The sequence below is a fragment of the Bos mutus genome, chromosome 17, assembly GCF_027580195.1.
Source record: "Bos mutus isolate GX-2022 chromosome 17, NWIPB_WYAK_1.1, whole genome shotgun sequence".
Taxonomy (NCBI): domain Eukaryota; kingdom Metazoa; phylum Chordata; class Mammalia; order Artiodactyla; family Bovidae; genus Bos; species Bos mutus.
In genome coordinates, this window is record NC_091633.1 from 56961784 (window position 1) to 56982971 (window position 21188).

Below are 21188 nucleotides of genomic sequence, written 5' to 3' on the forward strand. Positions count from 1 at the left end.
ATCTTTCTAAATTCCATATATATGTGTTAGTATACTGTATTGGTGTTTTTCCTTCTGGCTTACTTCACTCTGTATAATAGGCTCCAGTTTCATCCACCTCATCAGAACTGATTCAAATGTATTCTTTTTAATGGCTGAGTAATACTCCATTGTGTATATGTACCACAGCTTTCTTATCCATTCATCTGCTGATGGACATCTAGGTTGCTTCCATGTCCTGGCTATTACAAACAGTGTATGTAATATAACAGTGTATTTAATAATATTATAAACAGTATTATAAGCAGCAACATCTTATCATTCACTCTAGAGCTATTTAAGTATGTTATGAAAATTTATATGTATTTTCTTGAAAATGTATCTCAAAAGTGAGTACATCAAAATAGTCTACCACTTTCTGATAAACCCACTTCCCCAGAGAAGGGGGTGACCCTGTTGATAGTCACCACTAGGTCAGAGAGGCAGTCCGTCAGTCCACTTTTGGACTTTGGTTTCTCAGGGTAGATACAAAATGAACCAGTCTTGTTTTGCCTTTTTTTTCTAATTCAAATAGTAGCACAATGGGTAGCTATTAGGAATCGCTGAAAATACCTAAGGAAGCTATTACTTATTTTGTATAGTTACTGGCAACTCAGTTCAGACACCGTATTTACAAACACAGCAATGAAAATCTAATGGTTTCTTTCAGTGTTTAAGGTCATTATCAGCTTCAACTGCTTCATCTTCATCCTTGTATAACTGCCAGAATTTTAAATTCTTCCAATAGTCAAGCCATTTAAAGAAGTACACACCAACATGATTTGTCCATTTGAAAAATAATACTATATCCCTACCTTTCAGGTGAGGGCTGTGTACGTGCATTCTTTGCAAATGTAGATTTATTGGAACAAATTCTAATGTTTTTTCTCCTTTGCTGCTGCTTGATTTGAAAGAGGACCCTAGGTGGAAAAAATCGAACATCATTAGTAAATAAGTACATGCATGTGTGTGTGTGTGCACAAACAGGTGTTGAAAAGTTCATCTGATGTAAAAGTTCAGATGAAAAATATTTTCTGCATGAGCTGATTTTTTTCCCTCAGAAATTTAATTTTAAAAATTCTGTTACCCCTAGAATGATGCCATGAGGGAAAATAGTGTAATTTTTTCTTCTTTGCTTTTCATGCCAAGATGGTAGACTTGAAAATAAAAAAATTTGGCTTTTCTACATTCATAATAATACTTATGATTGCTTTCACGTAACATACATGAAATTCATTTAACTTTGAATATGTGAAGTCGTTGATTTCACACCTGTTTCCTTGCTGAGTTCTGTCAGAATGTCTTGGTACATATTCACCATTTGATCACAGTGAGTAAGGACGTTTTTTCGTAGATTGTCCCAGTGTGGAGAAAGCTCACCAAGTTCTTTTAGCTCCTGGTTTCTGTTAAGTATGGAAAAGAAGAGAAAATAGTGATTTTTATCTTAAATCCATACATACAAAATGCTTTATCAGGGTTGCCAAACTAATTGACTGACCATCCCTTTCAGGAAAACTTTGTGCTTATTAGGAAAAAAATCATTTTAACACAAAGGAAGATTTGAATCGTTTAGCCCACATAAAAATTAAAAGTTCTGTATGCTCAGTCACTTCAGTCATTTCTGACTCTTTGTGACCCTATGGACCATAGCCCACCAGGCTCCTCTGTCCATTGGATTTTCCAGGCAAGAAGAATTGATGCTTTGAACTGTGGTGTTGGAGAAGACTCTTGAGAGTCCCTTGGATTGCAAGGAGATCCAACCAGTTCATCCCAAAGGAGATCAGTCCTGGATGTTCATTGGAAGAACTGATGCTGAAGGTGAAACTCCAATACTTTGGCCACCTCATGTGAAGAGTTGGCTCATTGGAAAAGACCCTGATGCTGGGAGGGATTAGGGGCAGGAGGAGAAGGGGACAACAGAGGATGAGATGGCTGGATGGCATCACCGACTCGATGGACATGAGTTTGGGTAAACTCCAGGAGTTGGTGATGGACAGGGAGGCCTGGCGTGCTGCAATTCATGAGGTCGCAGAGTTGGACACGACTGAGTGACTGAACTGAACTGAACTGATACTGGAGTGGGTTGTCATGTCCTCCTCCAGGGGATCTTCCTGACCTGGGGATTGAACCCGTGTCTCCTACGTTGCAGGTGGGTTCTTTACCACTGAGTCACCAGGGAAGCCCACGGTTCTATATATCAAGAAACAAAACATTTTCAATTTATTGAAAAAAATTTCACAAAGATGACAAAGACTTACTACCCTTAACATATAGAGAGGCCATTCAGCTTTTTTTTTTTTTTAAATCATACTAAACCTCAATAGAAAAATAACTAAATTCTAGGCTTTGACTATTCAAAATAAAATAATCTGGAACTAGCTATCTAACCATGTCTGAAGCTATTCAGATAGTCTATGTATAATATAGCTGTAATTCTTTTAAAGCCCATAAATAGTATGATCAAGTATGATTTTATTGGTCTTAATTTCTGCCAAGGACAATTTAAGTAAATACTATATGCCTATATTTTGCCCCAGCTTTATCAAAAGACCTAATCAAGTCATCTAGGTTTTAATTATTAACTTTTATCTAATTCTCTACCCTTTAGCCAAGTTAATTTAAATCATCAGAATGCCTTTTAAAATTATAATGATAAATGATTTAATATGCTGCTTGGTTAGATTTCTCATTCATTTCTGTAACCTTTTACCAACAACATTTTCATGAGGCTAATTTAACCAGCAATAATGAGCCATCTTTGCTATTTTGGCTGTGAAACATGCTAAATACCAAGCTAATAAATTCAGAAGATGTAGAATCTTTAACATCCTGTTAAATGCAAGAATAATGGATGGTGTGCAAAAATGTGACTTGCTTTCAAATGCTTGTGGCTGCTTTTGCTTTGTTTCAGCAGGAATGCAATATAATATTGCTGCATCTTCCACCTGAGGTCTTTATAATTTCTGTGAACATTAATCTCAGTCTCAACTTTTCCATAGATTAGCTTTCATCACACAACATTCACAGAAGTAATTAATCAATGGACAATTAAAGGAAGTTCATGACAGAAGGGGGATTAGGACGGAAGGTTGAAGAATTAGAGTCAAGTTCTCTGTGTGGACTCAGATGACAGGTGCTCAAATTCAGGACAAAGTAGCAACAACCAAAACAAACACATAATTTAAGAAGCTGAAGAATCCAAGTCTAGAAGAACTCGGCTGATTAGGTCAAATATGAGGTACATAGCAAATGTGGTACATCAGCTTACTAGGTAAGATTTTGAGCTTTATTTTCAATATATGGTTATAATAGAAATATTAACTTAGTGTTCCTGTTTAATACTAATAAATGCACCAAGGGTTTACAATGTATGTTGTCCCTGAATCTCTATCAGAAATAACAATTATAAGGGGAAGTGGTGAGAAAGGGAAGGGGTGATTGTAAAGTCCCTGACTGTGGTGTGGAATACTGGGGTGGAATATACCTCCCTGCCTAAGACAAATCTAACAAAGTGTGGCCTGAAAATCTTAGTGTTCCATAGGGAGTGACTTAGGGAAGCAGGGAGGAAATCTATAAACTGATGTTTAAAATGTATTATATTCCTCCAGTATGTCAAAACTTATATACAGGAATACGTAGATGAAACCTGGCATTCACTACATGTTTCTCCTAAGAAAACATTCCATAGATATACATCCTGAAAGGGACAACCAACCAACGTAAGGTTTCTCTGCATTAAAAAATAAAAGTTCGAATGTAGGAGAACTATAGAATAAATGTGTAATGAACCAGAGCAATGAAAAATGCATAAAACAAAATGGGGCAGAGAAAGAAAGTCACTGTAAGATTTTTAAAAAAGAAAAAAATTACATCGCACGCTTGCTAAGTCACTTTAGTTGTGTCCGACTCTTTGCGACCCTATGGACTGTATGTAGCCCACCAGGCTCCTCTGTCCATGGGATTCTCCAGGCAAGAATACTTGAGTGGGTTTCCATGCCCTCCTTCAGGGGATCTTTCTGACCCAGGGACTGAACCCGTGTCTCTTACATCTCCTGAATTGGCAGGTGTGCTCTTTATCACTAGTACTACCAAAAAAAAAAAAATACATTAATACATTAAAATAGTGAAGATAATTGGGTGCACCAAAATCAGCCAGCTTTTCAATCAGGAAGGCTAGGGTTGTTTGTACCACAGTTTAATTCTGAATTGATAAGCAAAAACTTTTGAGTTTAAGAGCCTTGCTTTGTATCTCCTCCTAGGTTCTCTGGAAGTCATGGCCTGAGATGAAACAATTCCAGGTCAGCCAGAGGGAGGAAAGAAGAGAAGGGATGAAAGGAAAAAGCAAAAGCAGACTTAAGGTGGTCTGTTTAATGAGCTGGGAAGAACTTCACAAGAAAACAAAGCTGGCTATTTGACCACATGGAACAACTCCAGAGAAGTCATAATGGAATTTCTCCTCTTTGGAAAGATTTTCTAGGTGGAGGAAAAGTCATTTATACCAGTTCCTTACCATCTTCTTTAGTTCACTGGTAAAGACCTCCATGGGGCATTAACTCTTTCATATCTCCAGTAGTATAATCTGTGGGCAGCCACTGGGCAGCCACTGCCTCTGGGCAGCCACTGGGGAGTAATATCTCAGTGGAGACAGAACTTTCCTGGGTCTGGTCTGGAAAGCCATACAGATTTACTCTGGATGTTTCCATGGCAGACATCACTGGGGTCATGACAATGGCTGGTCTTCACCTTAAGGGAGACCGATAAGCTGATGGAATTAGGAGATAAGGAGACAGTGGTGGCATTAGCTGTGGCTCTTGATCGAGCAAGTGGTCAAAAGCTGAAGACATGTTGGGGGTGAGCAGGCATAGAAAAGCACATAAACTGGGCCCAGGACAGGCAAACCTCTTGCATAATTTAGGTACATCTGCATCATTTTATGAAATCCAGATACCATATAGAACATCCTTCATCTTCCCCAAGAAGGAAGTTCAAGTACAACCCTTCAAAGTGATGGCCAGTAATTAGCCTCCAATTAAAATAAATAAATTTAAATTAAAAAACAACAACTATAACAAAGTGATGGCCAGTTGCAATTCCCCAAAGATTTAAAGAGAAGTAGTGCCCCAAGCACAATAGTTGATACTCGCGCTGATTTGGGGGCCTTAACTGATGTTGATCACCAATCTTTTCTACCACTCATTCCAGATTTGCCTCAGACTCTACTGGCACTTCAGCTGGTCTGGGTTGCTTCCTTGTGAGGTTATCTAGACCTTAATCCCAAGAGATTAGGCTCTTAGTTTTCTTTCTTTCATGGAATTTTAGTTGTGGCAGTTTCCCATTCATTTGGACACGGAACACCTCTGAGTTCTAGTTATATTTTTCTTTGCTCAGATTGTGAACAGTAGCCCTGTGTCCTCATGGTGATGAGCACAGTACCTTTTACGATCTCTCCTGGTCCATTTAGTTAGAAATGTATGGTAGTCACATCACATGTAAAATCAATCACAACTCCCAGTTACCTGGGACTCTTACTGGGTCCTCTGACAGACCTGCCTCTGCCCCTACTCTAAGAATCAGTATTCCAACTGGCAAAGTCTAAGGTTATAGGGAAAGGAAGCACAGATCTCCAAGTAGGACACTGTGATTGGATATAAGGGCCCACCCTTTCTTCTAAGGGTGGTTATTCTGGCTATGACAGGCCCGACATCTGATATGAGCTGTTGATTTAGTATATAAACTTCATCCTGGAGGTTTTTTGCCCAAGCTGGTACCTTAGCTGAGTCTTTCAAGGTGAATATTATTCCACTGTTCTATCAGGTCAATGGCTTTTGATTAGGGGTTGGGAGTGGTAGCGGAATGGAGTGCAGTGATTACAAACTCGTTTGCAGCTCATTTGATGTAACAAGTATCCTTTGGTTGGAGCAATGTCATGTGGGACAGCATATCATTGGATCAGGCATTCTGTGAGCCATTAGATGTGGGAGCTAGCAGTGGCATTGTGAGTAGAAAAAGCAAACATAAATTCAAACTTCGTTTCATATCCCAGTATTAACTGATGTCTTCTCCAAGGTCAGAGGGATCCAACTTAATTGACCTGCCACCAAATAGTTGCTCAGTCTCCCCAACAGAATGATACAATATTTGAGTCCATTGCCAATGTTAATGCAATGTTAATTTAGCAGTAACAGTAGCTACATCAGTCTTGGAGAGGGAGGCCATGCCTTTAGGTTCAAGTATAACCCCTGTGTCTATCACCAAGGCCATTCTATTCATGAGTCTATTTCACAAACTCTGTGGTGTCTGAGAGTCTGGCCAATATCCATGGGCAGGTGATAATGTCCATCTGGTTGTAAAGGGCCTTCTATGAAGTATTTGTTTTCTGATGAGCATGGCTCTCAGACATAAAGGTATTTGTGCTAACTCCTATAAGCCCAATCCATATACCCATGTCCAGACTCCTTGAATCCAATCTTCTAGTCTGATTTCTTCCAGATCATTCACTTTGCTAATACTCAATATATATCCATGCCTGAAGCCATCTCTCTCTCTAAATGAATAACAATTACACTGTTCTTCAGATCTACCCACAGGATGGATTTTGTCATTACTAACCTTCATTATCTACCTAAAATATCAGGCTGACCCATCTTTAAGAGTTTGAATTCTTTCCTCCTCCATGAGTCAATCATATGAGATCTCCAGGGGGCTATAAGTATGAAGGGGAGAGAGGCATCATGAAATAGAGGTATTGACATGAGGTCAGTGACATGAGACTCTGGGACAGCTCTTTACGAAGTATGTTCATACCTACCAGATCTGCTTAAGCTAAATTCCAAACGTATCACTCCCATCTCACAATACCTTACTCCTGTATCATACAATGGGATCACATCAGTACCTACTGCATAATGGGCAGCTCCAGGCCAGAGCTGTGTCCCATCGTCAGAAGTTGTGTCTCTTAACTAGGGTCTAGTATTAGATTGGGACGATGCAGGAGGCACCAGCACATTTCAAACCCTAAAGGTCTGCGCTGAAACAGGCTTATCCGGATTCGCTGAAGCTTCCACAGGCTGAAACTATTTCTCATCACAGATACTTTCAGGCCCAAGGCTGAACCTCCGTGGTCATGCACCCAAGGGCTTGCAACACAGGATCTTTTGAAATGTTCTTGTTACTTGGGCTCTATTCAGCACATTCTGCTTCTCCATTAATGATTTATTTATATTTATATAAATTATATATATATAATTTATACATATATAAATTATATATATTATATAAATTATATATATAATAAATTAATGATTTATTTATATTTATATAAGTTATATATATATAATTTAATATATATTATATTATATATATAATAAATTAATGATTTATTTATATTTATATAAATTATATATATATATTAAATTATATATATATGTATGTATGTAATACTTCATGGGAAATAGATGGGGAAACAGTGGAAACAGTGTCAGACTTTATTTTTCTGGGCTCCAAAATCACTGCAGATGGTGACTGCAGCCATGAAATTAATAGATGCTTACTCCTTGGAAGGAAAGTTATGACCAACCTAGATAGCATATTCAAAAGCAGAGACATTACTTTGCCAACAAAGGTTCGTCTAGTCAAGGCTATGGTTTTTCCTGTGGTCATGTATGGATGTGAGAGTTGGACTGTGAAGAAGGCTGAGCGCCGAAGAATTGATGCTTTTGAACTGTGGTGTTGGAGAAGACTCTTGAGAGTCCCTTGGACTGCAAGGAGATCCAACCAGTCCATTCTGAAGGAGATCAGCCCTGGGATTTCTTTGGAAGGAATGATGCTAAAGCTGAAACTCCAGTACTTTGGCCACCTCATGCGAAGAGTTGACTCATTGGAAAAGACTCTGATGCTGGGAGGGATTGGGGGCGGGAGGAGAAGGGGACAATAGAGGATGAGATGGCTGGATGGCATCACTGACTCGATGGACATGAGTTTGGGTGAACTCCGGGAGTTGGTGATGGACAGGGAGGCCTGGCGTGCTGCGATTCATGGGGTCGCAGAGAGTCAGACACGACTGAACTGAACTGAACTGAATAATATATATATATACTTTATATATATTTATTTAAATATTATATATATATAACGACTTAGCAGCAGCATAGTGGTTATATAAGTATGTATATTTATATATAACCACTATGCTGCTGCTAAGTCACGTCAGTCGTGTCCGACTCTGTGTGACCCCATAGATGGCAGCCCACCAGGCTCCCCTGTCCCTGGGATTCTCCGGGCAAGAACACTGGAGTGGGTTGCCATTTCCTTCTCCAATGCATGAAAGTGAAAAGTGAAAGTGAAGTTGCTCAGTGGTGCCTGACTCTTATCGACCCCATGGACTACAGCCTACCAGACTCCTCCGTCCATGGGATTTTCCAGGCAAGAGTACTGGAGTGGGGTGCCATTGCCTTCTCCAATAACCACTATATCATACATCAAATATATATATATATGATATATAGTGATTATATACATTTTTGTGTATATGACTTTTATGTATATTAATGACATGTGTATCAGAAATACAGCTCCAAAGCACAGCAGTCACTTATGTGCATAGATGAAAAAGGTTTTTTTGTGTATGTATATGGTATGTGCTGTATTCCTGATTTTCCTCATTATTTGTCATTGAACCAACTTATGTTAGAGATGAAGCAATTATGAGTACCTCCTTCATTTGTAAAATAATCCCATTAGATAATCCAAATTATAGGATACCAGAATTAAGATATCCTTTTGATATAGACTATAAGAAAACAACAACTACAAACACACAATGTCACAGTTGGAAGGAAATTTAGGAAACAATTTGAAACCTGCTGCTTCACAGAAGGAGGCATCTAAATAGAATTGCTTGTTAGTCTCGAAGTCACTAGAATACTATCAGGCTTTTAGACTATAATCCCCATGTACACTTTCCTCATCCCACAAAATTCTGCACTATAAAGGCAAAGAAATACATAACAAATTAACAAAATAACAAAGAATAAACAGTGGCTTGTTGGTTGAAGGTACTCAAAGAATATATGTTGAGTGAGTTGCATTTACAACCTGGACCTATTGACCTTTAGAAGTACATTTATAATCTTTCATGTACTTTTCATATTAAACCTGAACTCAGGATAAGTTATAATTGGGAATTTTTGCTTCTGAATCATTCAGTTAGAATGGCATGGAAACTAGGTATGCAGTAATCGTCTCGAAATGTGTTCAAGTGTATAGTGGTGCCCAGTATTCTGAAACCCATTAGATAAGGCCCCTGTGGTCCAGCCTGCATGTTGCCACTCTTACCTAATAGAAATCTGGCATCCACATTATAATTACATAGTTACCCATCTTTACTAAGTCTTTGGTATCAATGATAAAGGTGATGAGCTCTGTCAATGTATTTTCAATTCATAGAAAAATATTTTTTAAAACACTCCTCACCCATCTATAAACTATCATTTTACTCACAGTAACAACAGCTTCTGCTTTCAAAAAGCTGTCTCTTTCAATTGTTACCCTACAACAATAAAAAACAAAAATTTCTTTCTGGAGAATCTCCTGTCCTGCTAGAAAACATACAGTTTCTTATGAATTCCCTACTCTACTGTTACTAAAGTTCTATTTTTAAAACAAATCTTCCAGCTTGTCTCTAACTCCTTCTGATTCTCCAAGACACTAATAGCGAGGCATGGGAAGTTGAAAAGACTGAATATTCAAATATTAATAAGCTTAGGCCGGTTACATGTTAAAGTTCTTTTGGCACTTACTGCCATCCATCCACTTTCACTTTGTTACCTACAAAAATAAAAGGCAAATTATATAAAATAAGTCTCCAAAGGAGACAGGTGATTGCTAAAGCCTACTTGAGAAATATCTAATGCTCTATGGTTCTTGACATTTCAACTGTAAAGTCTGACATTCTTGATAGTTGATGAAATATTCATACAGCACTCTGGAAATAACCTGATGGGGCACTTTTTGTCTATATGGTTTATTTCATCTTGCCTTGTTTAAATATTTCAAAAATACATGCTTTCCCTCTGCAGGAAAATTTCAAGTAGTTCCTGGAAGTTCTTATGACCTGCTGAATTTTCCAAAATGTGAAACATACAATGAAGTATATAACAAGCTTGAAATGCAGGCTATTAAACAACATAAAGAGAAAATGAGACCACTCGCCACTCCCTCCCCCTCCCCCCCAAAAAACCCAAAGGACTCCTGGAAGAATAAAGAGGAATAACTGAACACAAAATGAGTCATATAAACTAAAAGGGAAATAACCAAACCTGCCTTACAATGTTCACATATGATGCATGAAACATTGAAAAGATAATTAAACAGAAAAAAGTTGTAAACTTCCTTACTTACACCCCTGGGTGTCATGGCTAAAAGAGCAGGGAGGGTGTTGGGCAATGGAGAAGCCAAGTAAGCAAACTAACATCAGACCCCTTGCCTTGCTCCAGCCACCCACCTGCTCTAACTGAATCTCTCTAATTATACAGAGCTATAAAAAAATTTCTGCTGGCAAAAAATAAAACTAGGTTTAAGACTATCAAAATAGAACAACAGTTAAAAGAGGAGAAAGTTTATCATCTACTTAAAGCTTCTATTTTAAAGATAGTTTTAAAGTCTGCTGATAATGTATTTAAGAGGGGGAATTCCAACACAGGGAAACTTGCGCTGAGTCTTTGAGTTGCTAAAACTTGTCTTCATTATCATTTTGTTTGACCACAGTCCTTAGTCCATGGAAAGTGTGTAATGTAGTCCTGTTGACTGAATGAATGAAAGGACTGCTTGCAGACTGTAGTTCTTAGATTTTTCTGATATTTGAGAGAAAGTCACACTATAAACTGAGTCCATATAGTCAAGGACCCTACAGTCAAGGCTATGGTCTTCCTAGTGGTCACATACAGTTGGGAGAGCTGGACCCTAAAGAAGGTAGAACACTAAAGAATTGATGCCTTCAAATTGTGGTGCTGGAGAAAACTCCTGAAAGTGCCTTGGACAGCAAGGAGATTAAATCAATCTTAAGGGAAATCAACCCTGAATACTCATTGGAAGGATTGATGCTGAAGCTGAAGCTGCAGTATTTTGGTCATCTCACGTGAACAGCTGACTCACTGGAAGAGTTCCTGATGCTGGGAAAGATTGAGGACAGAAGGACTAGAGGGCGTCAGAGGATGAAATGCTGGACAGCATCACGGATGCAATGAACATGAACTTGGGCAGACTCTGGGAGATGGTTAGGGACAGGGAGGCCTGGAGTGCTGCAGTCCATGGGGTTGCAAAGAGTTGGACACAACTGGGCGACTGAACAACAACAAAATATAAACTAACCCTAAAGCAGAATGCTGAGATCTACTCTAAATACAATGGATACATGTAATATATAAATGTGCCACCGTTGAGTCCTCTAACCTTATATGGTCTAGGTTTATAACCCTGGCTTCTTTACTTCTTCCTCAGGGATAGAGAAAGATTTGAAATACATCTTCATATTGCATTTCTTACTGCAATGTAAGTCAATTGACAATTGTATGTCAATTTGGCTGAACCACAAGGCATCAGATATTTGGTCAAATGTATTTGCAGATGTGTCTATGAGGGTGTTTTAAGTGATATTAACATTTAAAAATATAGACTGAATAAAGCAAATTGTCTTCCCTATATTGGGTGGGTCTCATCCAATAAGTTGAAGGCTCACATAGAACAAAAGGGCTGAGCAGAAGAGAACTCCTCTTGCCAGACTGATTTTGAACTAGGACATTGGCTTCTCCTGGGTCTCAAGCCTGCTGGCCTTTGGACTAAAACTACATCACAGTCTCTCTTGGGTCTCCAGCTTGCTGACTCACTCTGAAGATTTTAGGGTGAGTACACACAGAAACACATACACACACCTCCTACTGGTTCTGTTTCTCTAGACAGTCTTGAGTAACACACTATGTAGAGCTTTCAGCACAAAGCTTTCTCTCTGCTTATGTAAAAGAAGTTGGGGGGTAGTGATGAGATATAAATGTCTAGAATAGAGTTCAGGCTCTTTCAAGACTTTTTTTTACAAATACTCTGCTGACTTCTTCAAAAGGAAAATAACCACAGAGACACTCAGCTTGTCTAAGGGACATACACAAAACATTGCTCTAGTCTTGGGGTCAAGCTCCACACGTGATCATCTATTTTACGTGTAAACTCCCCAAAATTAAAAAAATCTGGTTATATAAACTCAAAAACCTTTGATATTTTGAAAAGTAATTATTGTAAGAAAGAATGCTGAAGAATAATAGTTAATTCATTTACAAGAATGTAGTAAGACCAAATAGCCTGATAAAAGTTTATCTACCAAAGGATACAGCCCAGTAAGAAAAACATTAACATGTTATCTGAAATTGTTATTATCTAAGCAAATAGAAATATTTTCCCACAATGAGCTGTATAATACCATTTTGTAAAATAAAAATAGCTACACAATTTAAACAGAGCTTTTGGTAGTTATCACACTCTAAAACTACATGTGGGTATACATGGGTGGCAAGTTTAATAGCCAAATGTCTTTCATTCATTAAGTAAAATTAGACCTCAAGTCAAACCTGAAAGAAGTCATAAAAGTTTACCCATTGTTGGAAAAAAATTAAATAGAAAATAGTCAATGAAGAATAGACTCCATAAATGACTAGTGGGTGGATTCATTTCATAAAGTGGTCAGGCGATACCATAAAACTGAGGAAAGTTTGGAAAAAAATGACTGGACATTCTGAGTGATCATTTACTCTGGTTTTTGCTTGCCATTAAAATAAGTGGCTGTGGTATTATACACTCAAGGTAAGTACAAGAATTAGTTGTAATCACAGAATCTGTTTGTATCTGATAACCAGCCAAGTTCTATAATTTAATTTTAGGTAACTTCATTAGAAAAAGAATGAGGAATGATGAGCACGTTTTATTCCATCCTGAGAGTCTATTTTCTGTTCCTGATAAAGGTGATTTGGTGTTTATTTATTTCTAAATAACATCTCACCCTCCAAAGTTTGTCAAACATGGTCATTTATTATTATTATTTTATTTCTTAAAGCTCAGTGTTCCACTGAGTGGAACTTTAAGTATATTAAAGTGGTGGCATATTATCTGAAGTTTATCCTAAATCCACATATACTAATACATGTCTTTTCATTTTGGGTAGCCAGGAAAATTACTAACCATACCTGAAAGATTAGTAAGCAAGAACTTGTACTCACAGTATCATTACTTTTCCATAATTCCTGCCCATTCTTTTAGAAAGTGTAAACATTTGTGGGTATTACCCCTGTGAATTCTCACCCCTGGATCTGGAATGTAGATGTCCCCAGTTCAGTTTCAGAGGTATATGGTAATCCAAGAGGTTCTACATAGTTCTTGGCAGTAGAGCTCTCTGAGGGACACCATGAGGTTTTCTAGGTCATCAAGGTTACTTTGGTATAGAATGTGTCTCTTTCCTGTTTCTTACAACAATCCTCAGATATAATTGTTTCAAAGTCCAGACTAAACAAAATAAAAAGTTCAGTCCCACTAGGCACATTTCAATGGCACCCCGATCCAGTACTCTTGCCTGGAAAATCCCATGGATGGAGGAGCCTGGTAGGCTGCAGTCCATGGGGTCGCTAAGAGTCAGACACGACTGAGCGACTTCACTTTCACTTTTCACTTCATGCGTTGGAAAAGGAAATGGCAACCCACTCCAGTGTTCTTGCCTGGAGAATCCCAGGGACGGCGGAGCCTGGTGGGCTGCCATCTATGGGGTCGCACAGAGTTGGACACGACTGAAGCAACTTGGCAGCAGCAGCAGCAGGCACATTTCAAGGGCTCAACAGTCACATGGTTATCAGAGTAGGCAGTGCAGTATAAAACATTTCCAGCATCATGGAAGTTATAGTAAACAACACTGGTCTAGACAAACAAGAATATAAGTGAGCAGTGTAGGGACTTGTCTGATGCCATATTGTGAGGAAGTGGCAGAATCAAGACTTGTACCATGAGGTCTTGTGAATGCAAATCTTGTTCTGTTTTTAATCCTTAGTGAGTATGACTTCCTCAGCAGCTAAAAGGTAAAGAATATGCCTGCAATGCAGGAGATGCAGGATTGATCCCTGGGTCGAGAAGATCCCCTGGAGGAGGAAATGGCAACTCACTCCAGTGTTCTTGCTGGGAAAATCCCATGGACAGAGGAGCCTGACTGACTGTGGTCCATGGGGTCACAAAGAGTCGGACACAACTGGAGCGAACGAGCAGGCAGGCATGATTTCTCTTAAGAAAGTTATCCTTCCGTAGGAGGACAACATTGGAATCTCCCGTGTGAGGGACTCATCTGAATGTCACTTTCACCCAGGTCAGCAAAGCTGGTGCAAATATTTTGCTCAAGTGTGCACTTACCAGACAGCCTTGGCTACCAGAAAGGTTGGAATCTCAAACAACTGAACAAAATTCTTATATAATTTCTATTTTTTAACAAATATTTATGTAGTGCTTATTACGCTTATTCATGCCAAGTACGATAATAAGAACTTTACAAATGTTCACTCATTCTATCTGCCTAACAGTCCAGGGAAGTAGCTATTATTATTATTATCACTATACTTATTTTCGGAGAAGGCAATGGCACCCCACTCCAGTATTCTTGCCTGGAAAATCCCATGGACGGAGGAGCCTGGTAGGCTGCAGTCCATAGGATCACAAAGAGTCGGACACGACTGAGCGACTTCACTTTCACTTTTCACTTTTATGCACTGGAGAAGGAAATGGCAACCCACTCCACTGTTCTTGACTGGAGAATCCCAGGGATGGGGGAGCCTGGTGGGCTGCCGTCTATGGGGTCGCACAGAGTCGGACACGACTGAAGTGACTTAGTAGTAGTAGTAGTGGTAGTAGTAGTGTACTTATTTTACAAATGAGGAAATTAAGACTCAAGGAAGATAAGTAATCTACTCAAAGTCATTCAGATAGTAAGGAGCCAAGTTGGGATGAAGCCCAGTGTTTAGGGAGGATGTCCATGTTTTCAACATTGTTAGAGAGACCCTCCACTAGAAATAGCACGATCTCACTCTCACTAGATATCACAGCAAGAACATGTATCTGTATACCTTCAACTTGGGGGGGAAAAAAAAACAAGAAAACCTTCTGCCTTTTGGTGACAAGGATACAGCTTGATATCAGCCCTCTTATTCTTTACATTAAATTCCAGTGAGCAGGAAGAAAGGAGGATTTTATGTTACTCGTGCTCTTCATTAAAGATGCTACTGCTGGTTATCCTCGATTAGTGCAGTCCAACAGAGCTCTCTGTGTGATGGGACTGTTCCAAAGTTGTGCTATTTAATGTTGGTGGTTACTATCCATATGTGACTACTGAGCACTTAAAATATGACTAAGGTGATGGAAAAACCAAACGTTTCATTTCATTTCATTTTAACAAATTTTAACAAGTTTAAATAGCCACTGGTTCAATTAAGAGCCACAGAGGGCTCCATTTTTTCTTCTAAACCTTGTGCCTGGCCACTATGCCCTGCATGAATGAATTATACTTATCTCTTCAGTCATGCAGATCAGAATGTTTGAATTATTCTACACACCTTACTTCCAGATATAAACCATCACTAAACTCTGCTGAGCTCAGCTCATTTGAAAAAAAAAAACAAAAACTCAAATGTTTGTACATGTCACCATTTCCCCCCAACTACTGAGGTCTTAGCCACCATCATGATAAACCTAAGCAACCACAATATGCCCTAAATTGTTTTACCTCTATACACTTCTCCGCCTTTTTCTGAATGTAATCATGTCATTCTCCTCTCACAATTTCAGTTGTTCTTGGGATAAGATTATATCCCTGAGTGCTTATTATATGCCAGGTTTTATGCTAGGTTCCAGGAATAGTACAAGAAGAAAATTGACAAGTTCTTCCTTTTCTGTGTCCCAGGAGGCCCTAACAAATCTGAAGCCTATCATTCCAAAATCACTCGCAACTCTAAATACACAAGTTTTCCGGGAGAAGACATGCCCAGTCCATTTTTTCTGAGCACTTGGAATTTGTAATGCCGTACAGTAAACATATATATGAGGTATGCTAAGTTAGTAAACTAAAGGAGATTACAAATATATTATAGACTCAGTTTTCTATCTGAAACACTGTCAACATTCAGGCAAGATAAAAACAGTGATAATAGTTTTGCTATATTGCCTGTCTCCTGTGTATATGGGGCTTCCCTGGTGATTCAATGGTAAAGAATCCTCCTGTCAATTCAGGAGATGTGAGTTCGAGCCCTGGGTTGGAAAGATCCCCTGGAGAAGAAACTGCAACCCAGTCCAGTATTCTTGCCTGGGAAATCCCATGGACAGAGGAGCCTGGTAGACTACAGTCCACTGGGTCTCAAAGTCAGACAGGTCTTAGCAACTGAGTATGCGTGCACAAGAGTGGTGTCTGCATATTAAAGGCCTGTGTACATACGCAGGCTTCCCAGATGGCATAGTGGATAAAGAATCTGCCTGCCAATGCCAGAGATACAAGAGACTCCGGTTCGATATTTGGGCAGGGAAGCTCCCTTGAAAGAGGGCATGGCAACCCAGTCCAGTATTCTTACCTGGAAAATCCACGGATAGAGGAGCCTGGTGGGCTACAGTCCACTGGGTCATAGAGAATCTGACATGACTAGCAACTGAGCATGCATGCATGTACATATATACCCGTCATTTTTCATCAACAGCTCATTTTAAACCTCACAATAACTTTGTGTATTTATTATTTAATCCTTTATTTATAGTTGAGGAAACTGAATGTTAGGACACTTACATAAACTGTGGATTTGGAGAGTCAGGTTTCAAACCCGGAGTTGCACTTATACACACACACACACAGACACACACACACAACAAATACGGTAGTCATTAAGTGCTAGAGTTTCTTGATTATTCACTTAATTACTACAGGAGCCTTGCAGGACAAATGATAACATTATCTAAAAAGTGAAAAAGAATGAAAATTGAGAGATTAAGTAATTTTATAAAATTATAAGTGTGTATCAAGTGGTAGATACAGAGATTTTGGACTTATTATTATTCCAATTCTGGGGTTTTATCATCACAACCCACACTCTCCCCTACTCAATCCATGTGAAGGAAAGAATCCTGGTGCAATGGGCAAACATGCTTCTGAATGAGTTTTGCCTTATTTGTCCCAGAAGGGCTATTATTACAATAGCAAACAGCAAAATAAAACACATATTTCTATCACCAGCTTGGTGATACTAAGCACTCTCCAGGACCTCTCATTAAATGATACCAAGAATCCATAATGATGAACTTAATGGCACACAGCATCTGTCCTCAAAACTAGGAGTTGGTAGAACAAATGCGCTTTCTATGATAAATAATATACCACATGGTATTCCAACTGTGCGTCAGCATTGCATGAAGAAAAACGAACAGAAGAAATAACACTAATCAGGTAGCAGTCAATAGCGGAATCCTGACGGGATATTTTTATGCATCATTGTTAGATCTTTAGGACTTCAGATTTTTCTCAGAGAAAGCAAGCAAGAGAGACAGGAAGAAACATAAAGCAGAAGAGATAAAACATCTATGAGATTCATCAGCTTGAGGTTTATTTGTTATCTGTGAAGCCTAAACAATATAGCTGCTCCTATTGCTTTTCCCATTAATCACTGTTTCTTTCAGGCAGTAAGGATTTTCAGTGTGCCTTTATTTTATCCAAGGATGCAAATGTCAACAGACTCTTAAAAGTTATGTGCTTCAGCCAGGCCAAAATAAACAAAGTATAGGTGAGGCTGGAGATGTGGGTAGACGGTAAGGAGCCCTAGCTTGCCTTACAGGTTGGGTAAAGAGGAAACCTTGTGTGGTGAGAAATTTTGAAAGACAGTACATAAATTATACTTGAGATGATTTAATTCCATGGACAGAGTAGCTGGGGGACTACAGCCCATGGGGTTGCAAAGAGTTGAACACGACTGGGCTACTAACACAAATACACACACAACCACGTCCACGAACAGGGCGGCTCACTAGGTGGTAAAATCCGACTTAAAACCTTTTGTACAATGAGGATACTTCTGAAGTAGAATTTATCTGAATATATTTTAGTTCTAGTTCATAATTCCTAGCGAATGCTTTCAACATTTCTTAAATGACAGCCCTGTAGCATTATCAGTTTGAAATAATATGAATCTTTTTGAATGCAATAGTCACAACAAATTTTAAGATAAGGTGCAAGATCAGAAAATTAAAAATCTTCAGCATTTCTTTCAAATTATATATAATGCTTAGAAAACCCATCTAATAGTATATGATAATATTTAAGTGAGCATGTATTAACAGAACATGTCTCTGAAATGTAACTTTGTGCAGCAAACAGGGTTAAACCTGGGATTTCAATGTATCTTACTATTATTTGCATATATAAGAATATACTGTATTCAAGAAATAGATTTAAGATTAGATATTCAATAGATAGATACACTTGTCATAGGTCAGTAATATGGCTCAAGAAGTGAAGAGTATAGAATATTTGAAATATATAGTATTAAACAAAAACATGTTTATCTTCATTGACAAAAATATTTTATTATCATGAATTTAGTATATGTACAATATTTACAAACACTAATACCTAAGAGAAAGCATTCACATTCTCTCAAAGAAGTGCTAGGAACTTTTATTTAAAGATGTTATGTCCCAAATTCTATCACATTTTTCCTGCTAAAATGTTTGGTTCAGACGTCTTATAGTTTATTTACAGGACTGTTCTCTGCCTAGTACACACAAAGGTTTATGTCTTAAATAAAACCTAAGAAAAGTTAATTGTTATAAATTATTCCTATCCTTTCTTTTAGACTCTCAAAATTATACACAAGGAAGTTTCTCTCCTTCCTTACCCCTGGGACCAATGAACAAAATATATACAAAGAGAAGAAATGAAGCAGGAGAAAAGGAGAAAAACACATGATATAAATCAAATTATTTTTTTCCTAGTGAGTTTTATGGACCATGAGGTTCATCTTCACTGAAATACTTCATTTCTTAAAACTGCTGTGCCATAATAAGTTTTCAGACATCATACTATCATGTAGAAAAGTATACATTTTTGACAAAACAAACACTCTGTGACCACCCAAGCCTCCCGTCTAAACAAACACGTGTGCCATCATCATTTAATATGGTATGTGTAGCTGTCATAGAGCTTCAGTGCCACACGTTCCACCACATCCTCTGGTAACTACATATTTCCACGTAGACTAAGCACAGCAAACTTTTGAAGTAGTACAAAATCCAAAGATAATACTCAACATAAAATACACAGCAACACTAAAACAAGCTATAAAAATTTTATGGGTGGTAGTTTGGCAAGACCTACATAACTTGCTGCATGCAACCCACGTTGAGGGACTGTAAAACTTGAGGCATTATAAACACAGGCAAAGGTGCACATAAAGACGCACATGAATGCACGTGTACCTTCTATGCATTTAGGATCTCTGGGCTGCCTTCGACATGTCACTCTCTCCTTTTCTCTCCATTATAATAACTCCATAGTAAACCAATTGTCTTCCCACCACCCCACATCCTTCAAGGAGGCCAGGTCAAAGAACCGGGCTGCTTTATAATGCCACATCCCTTCTATATCATGATTATGGAGTCATTTAGTAAACTTAGAAGCACGGTGTTATACTGATACTTGGTAATAAGAACCTCCCCCTCTTTCCTTCCCAACACATAATTTCAGTCTAGCTCTCAAGAGATTACACATGAAGGCTGTCTCCTTGATACTCCTGCTGGAAATCTGCATTATTACATTTTCAAACTGATTATGTGAGTCTGTAATGGGAATCGTGAATTTTTCTTATTTATTTATTTTTTAAATTGCTCAGCTGGAAAAGAATCCACCTACAATGCAGGAGACTGGTTTGATTCCTGGGTCAGGAAGATCCCCTGGAGAAGGGATAGGCTACCCACTCCAGTATTCTTAGGCTTCCCTGGTGGCTCAGGTGGTAAAGAATCCACCTGCAATGAGGGACACCTGGTTGTGATCCCTGGGTTGCGAAGACCCCTGGGAGAAGGGAAAGGCTACCCGTTCCAGTATTCTTGCCTGGAAACTCACATGGACAGAGGACCCTGGTGGGCTACAGCCCATGGTGTCACAAAGAGTCGGACACGACTGAGAGACTAAGCACAGCACATAGTTAATTTACAATGTTGTGTTAATTTCCTTTATAATTTAATTTTTATTATTTTTCAGCCACGTCATGCAGAATGCTGGATCTTAGTTCTGCAACCAACAATTGAACCTGTGCCTCCTGAGATGCAAGCATAGGATTTTAACCACTGGACCACAAGGTAAGCCCTGTGTTACTTTCAGGTGTACCGCAAAGTGATGCAGTTTTATTTATATAATATCGTTATTTTAGATGTTTTCCATTATAGGCTATTACAAGATACTGACTATAGTTTCCCGTGCTATACAGTTGGTACCTGTGGTTTACCTATTTTATATACAGTAGTGGGTATATGGTAATCCCCAAATTCCTAATCACCCCACCGTAATATACCCCTTGGTAACCGTAAATTTGTTTCCTATGTCTGTGAGTCTATTTCTGTTTTGTAAATAAGTTCATTTGTATCATTTATTCATAAAAAAGTGAACCATGGATTTTGAGGAAGCAAGGTCACCACCAGAAAAGCCATAATAGATTGTTATACTATCACAGGGGAGAAATGATGGTGGTTGGGATTTGAATGAAAGGAGTGAAAATGGAAAAAATAAATGAATTTAGGAGCAACTGTGGAATTAGAATGATGAGACACTGACACTTGAATATGGATAGATGTAGTGAGACAAGATAAAATATTTATATTTTATATTTCTGCACTGAACTGTTGAACAGTGAATGTTATTTACTAAAATAGAAATTAACTGAGGGAGAATAATTTAAAGGGAAAGACATTGCAAAGAATCAAGAATCTCTCTTATGGATGCTGTCATGAGAACACAGTAAGCCCATCTTCATTTACTATACATTTTCTTGAGGAAGAGAAGGGAAAAAACTCAAATTCTAAATAGCTGGCAATTTTCCTAAAAAACAGAGTCATCCGTTTTTTTTTTTTAATTT

General features: G+C 38.4%; 1 protein-coding gene across 6 annotated transcripts in view; it reads right to left on the bottom strand.

Annotated features, from left to right (window-relative positions):
• INPP4B (inositol polyphosphate-4-phosphatase type II B) overlaps positions 1-21188 on the bottom strand; it is an 857173-nt gene that overhangs the window by 182805 nt on the left and 653180 nt on the right. For all 6 annotated transcript variants that reach the window (XM_070386586.1, XM_070386587.1, XM_070386583.1 and 3 more), the window contains 2 exons: positions 1291-1421; positions 834-938 (listed from right to left, as the gene is read on the bottom strand). In XM_070386586.1, the coding sequence (XP_070242687.1) occupies positions 834-938; positions 1291-1421 (236 nt within the window). The remainder of the gene's footprint in view (positions 1-833; positions 939-1290; positions 1422-21188) is intronic.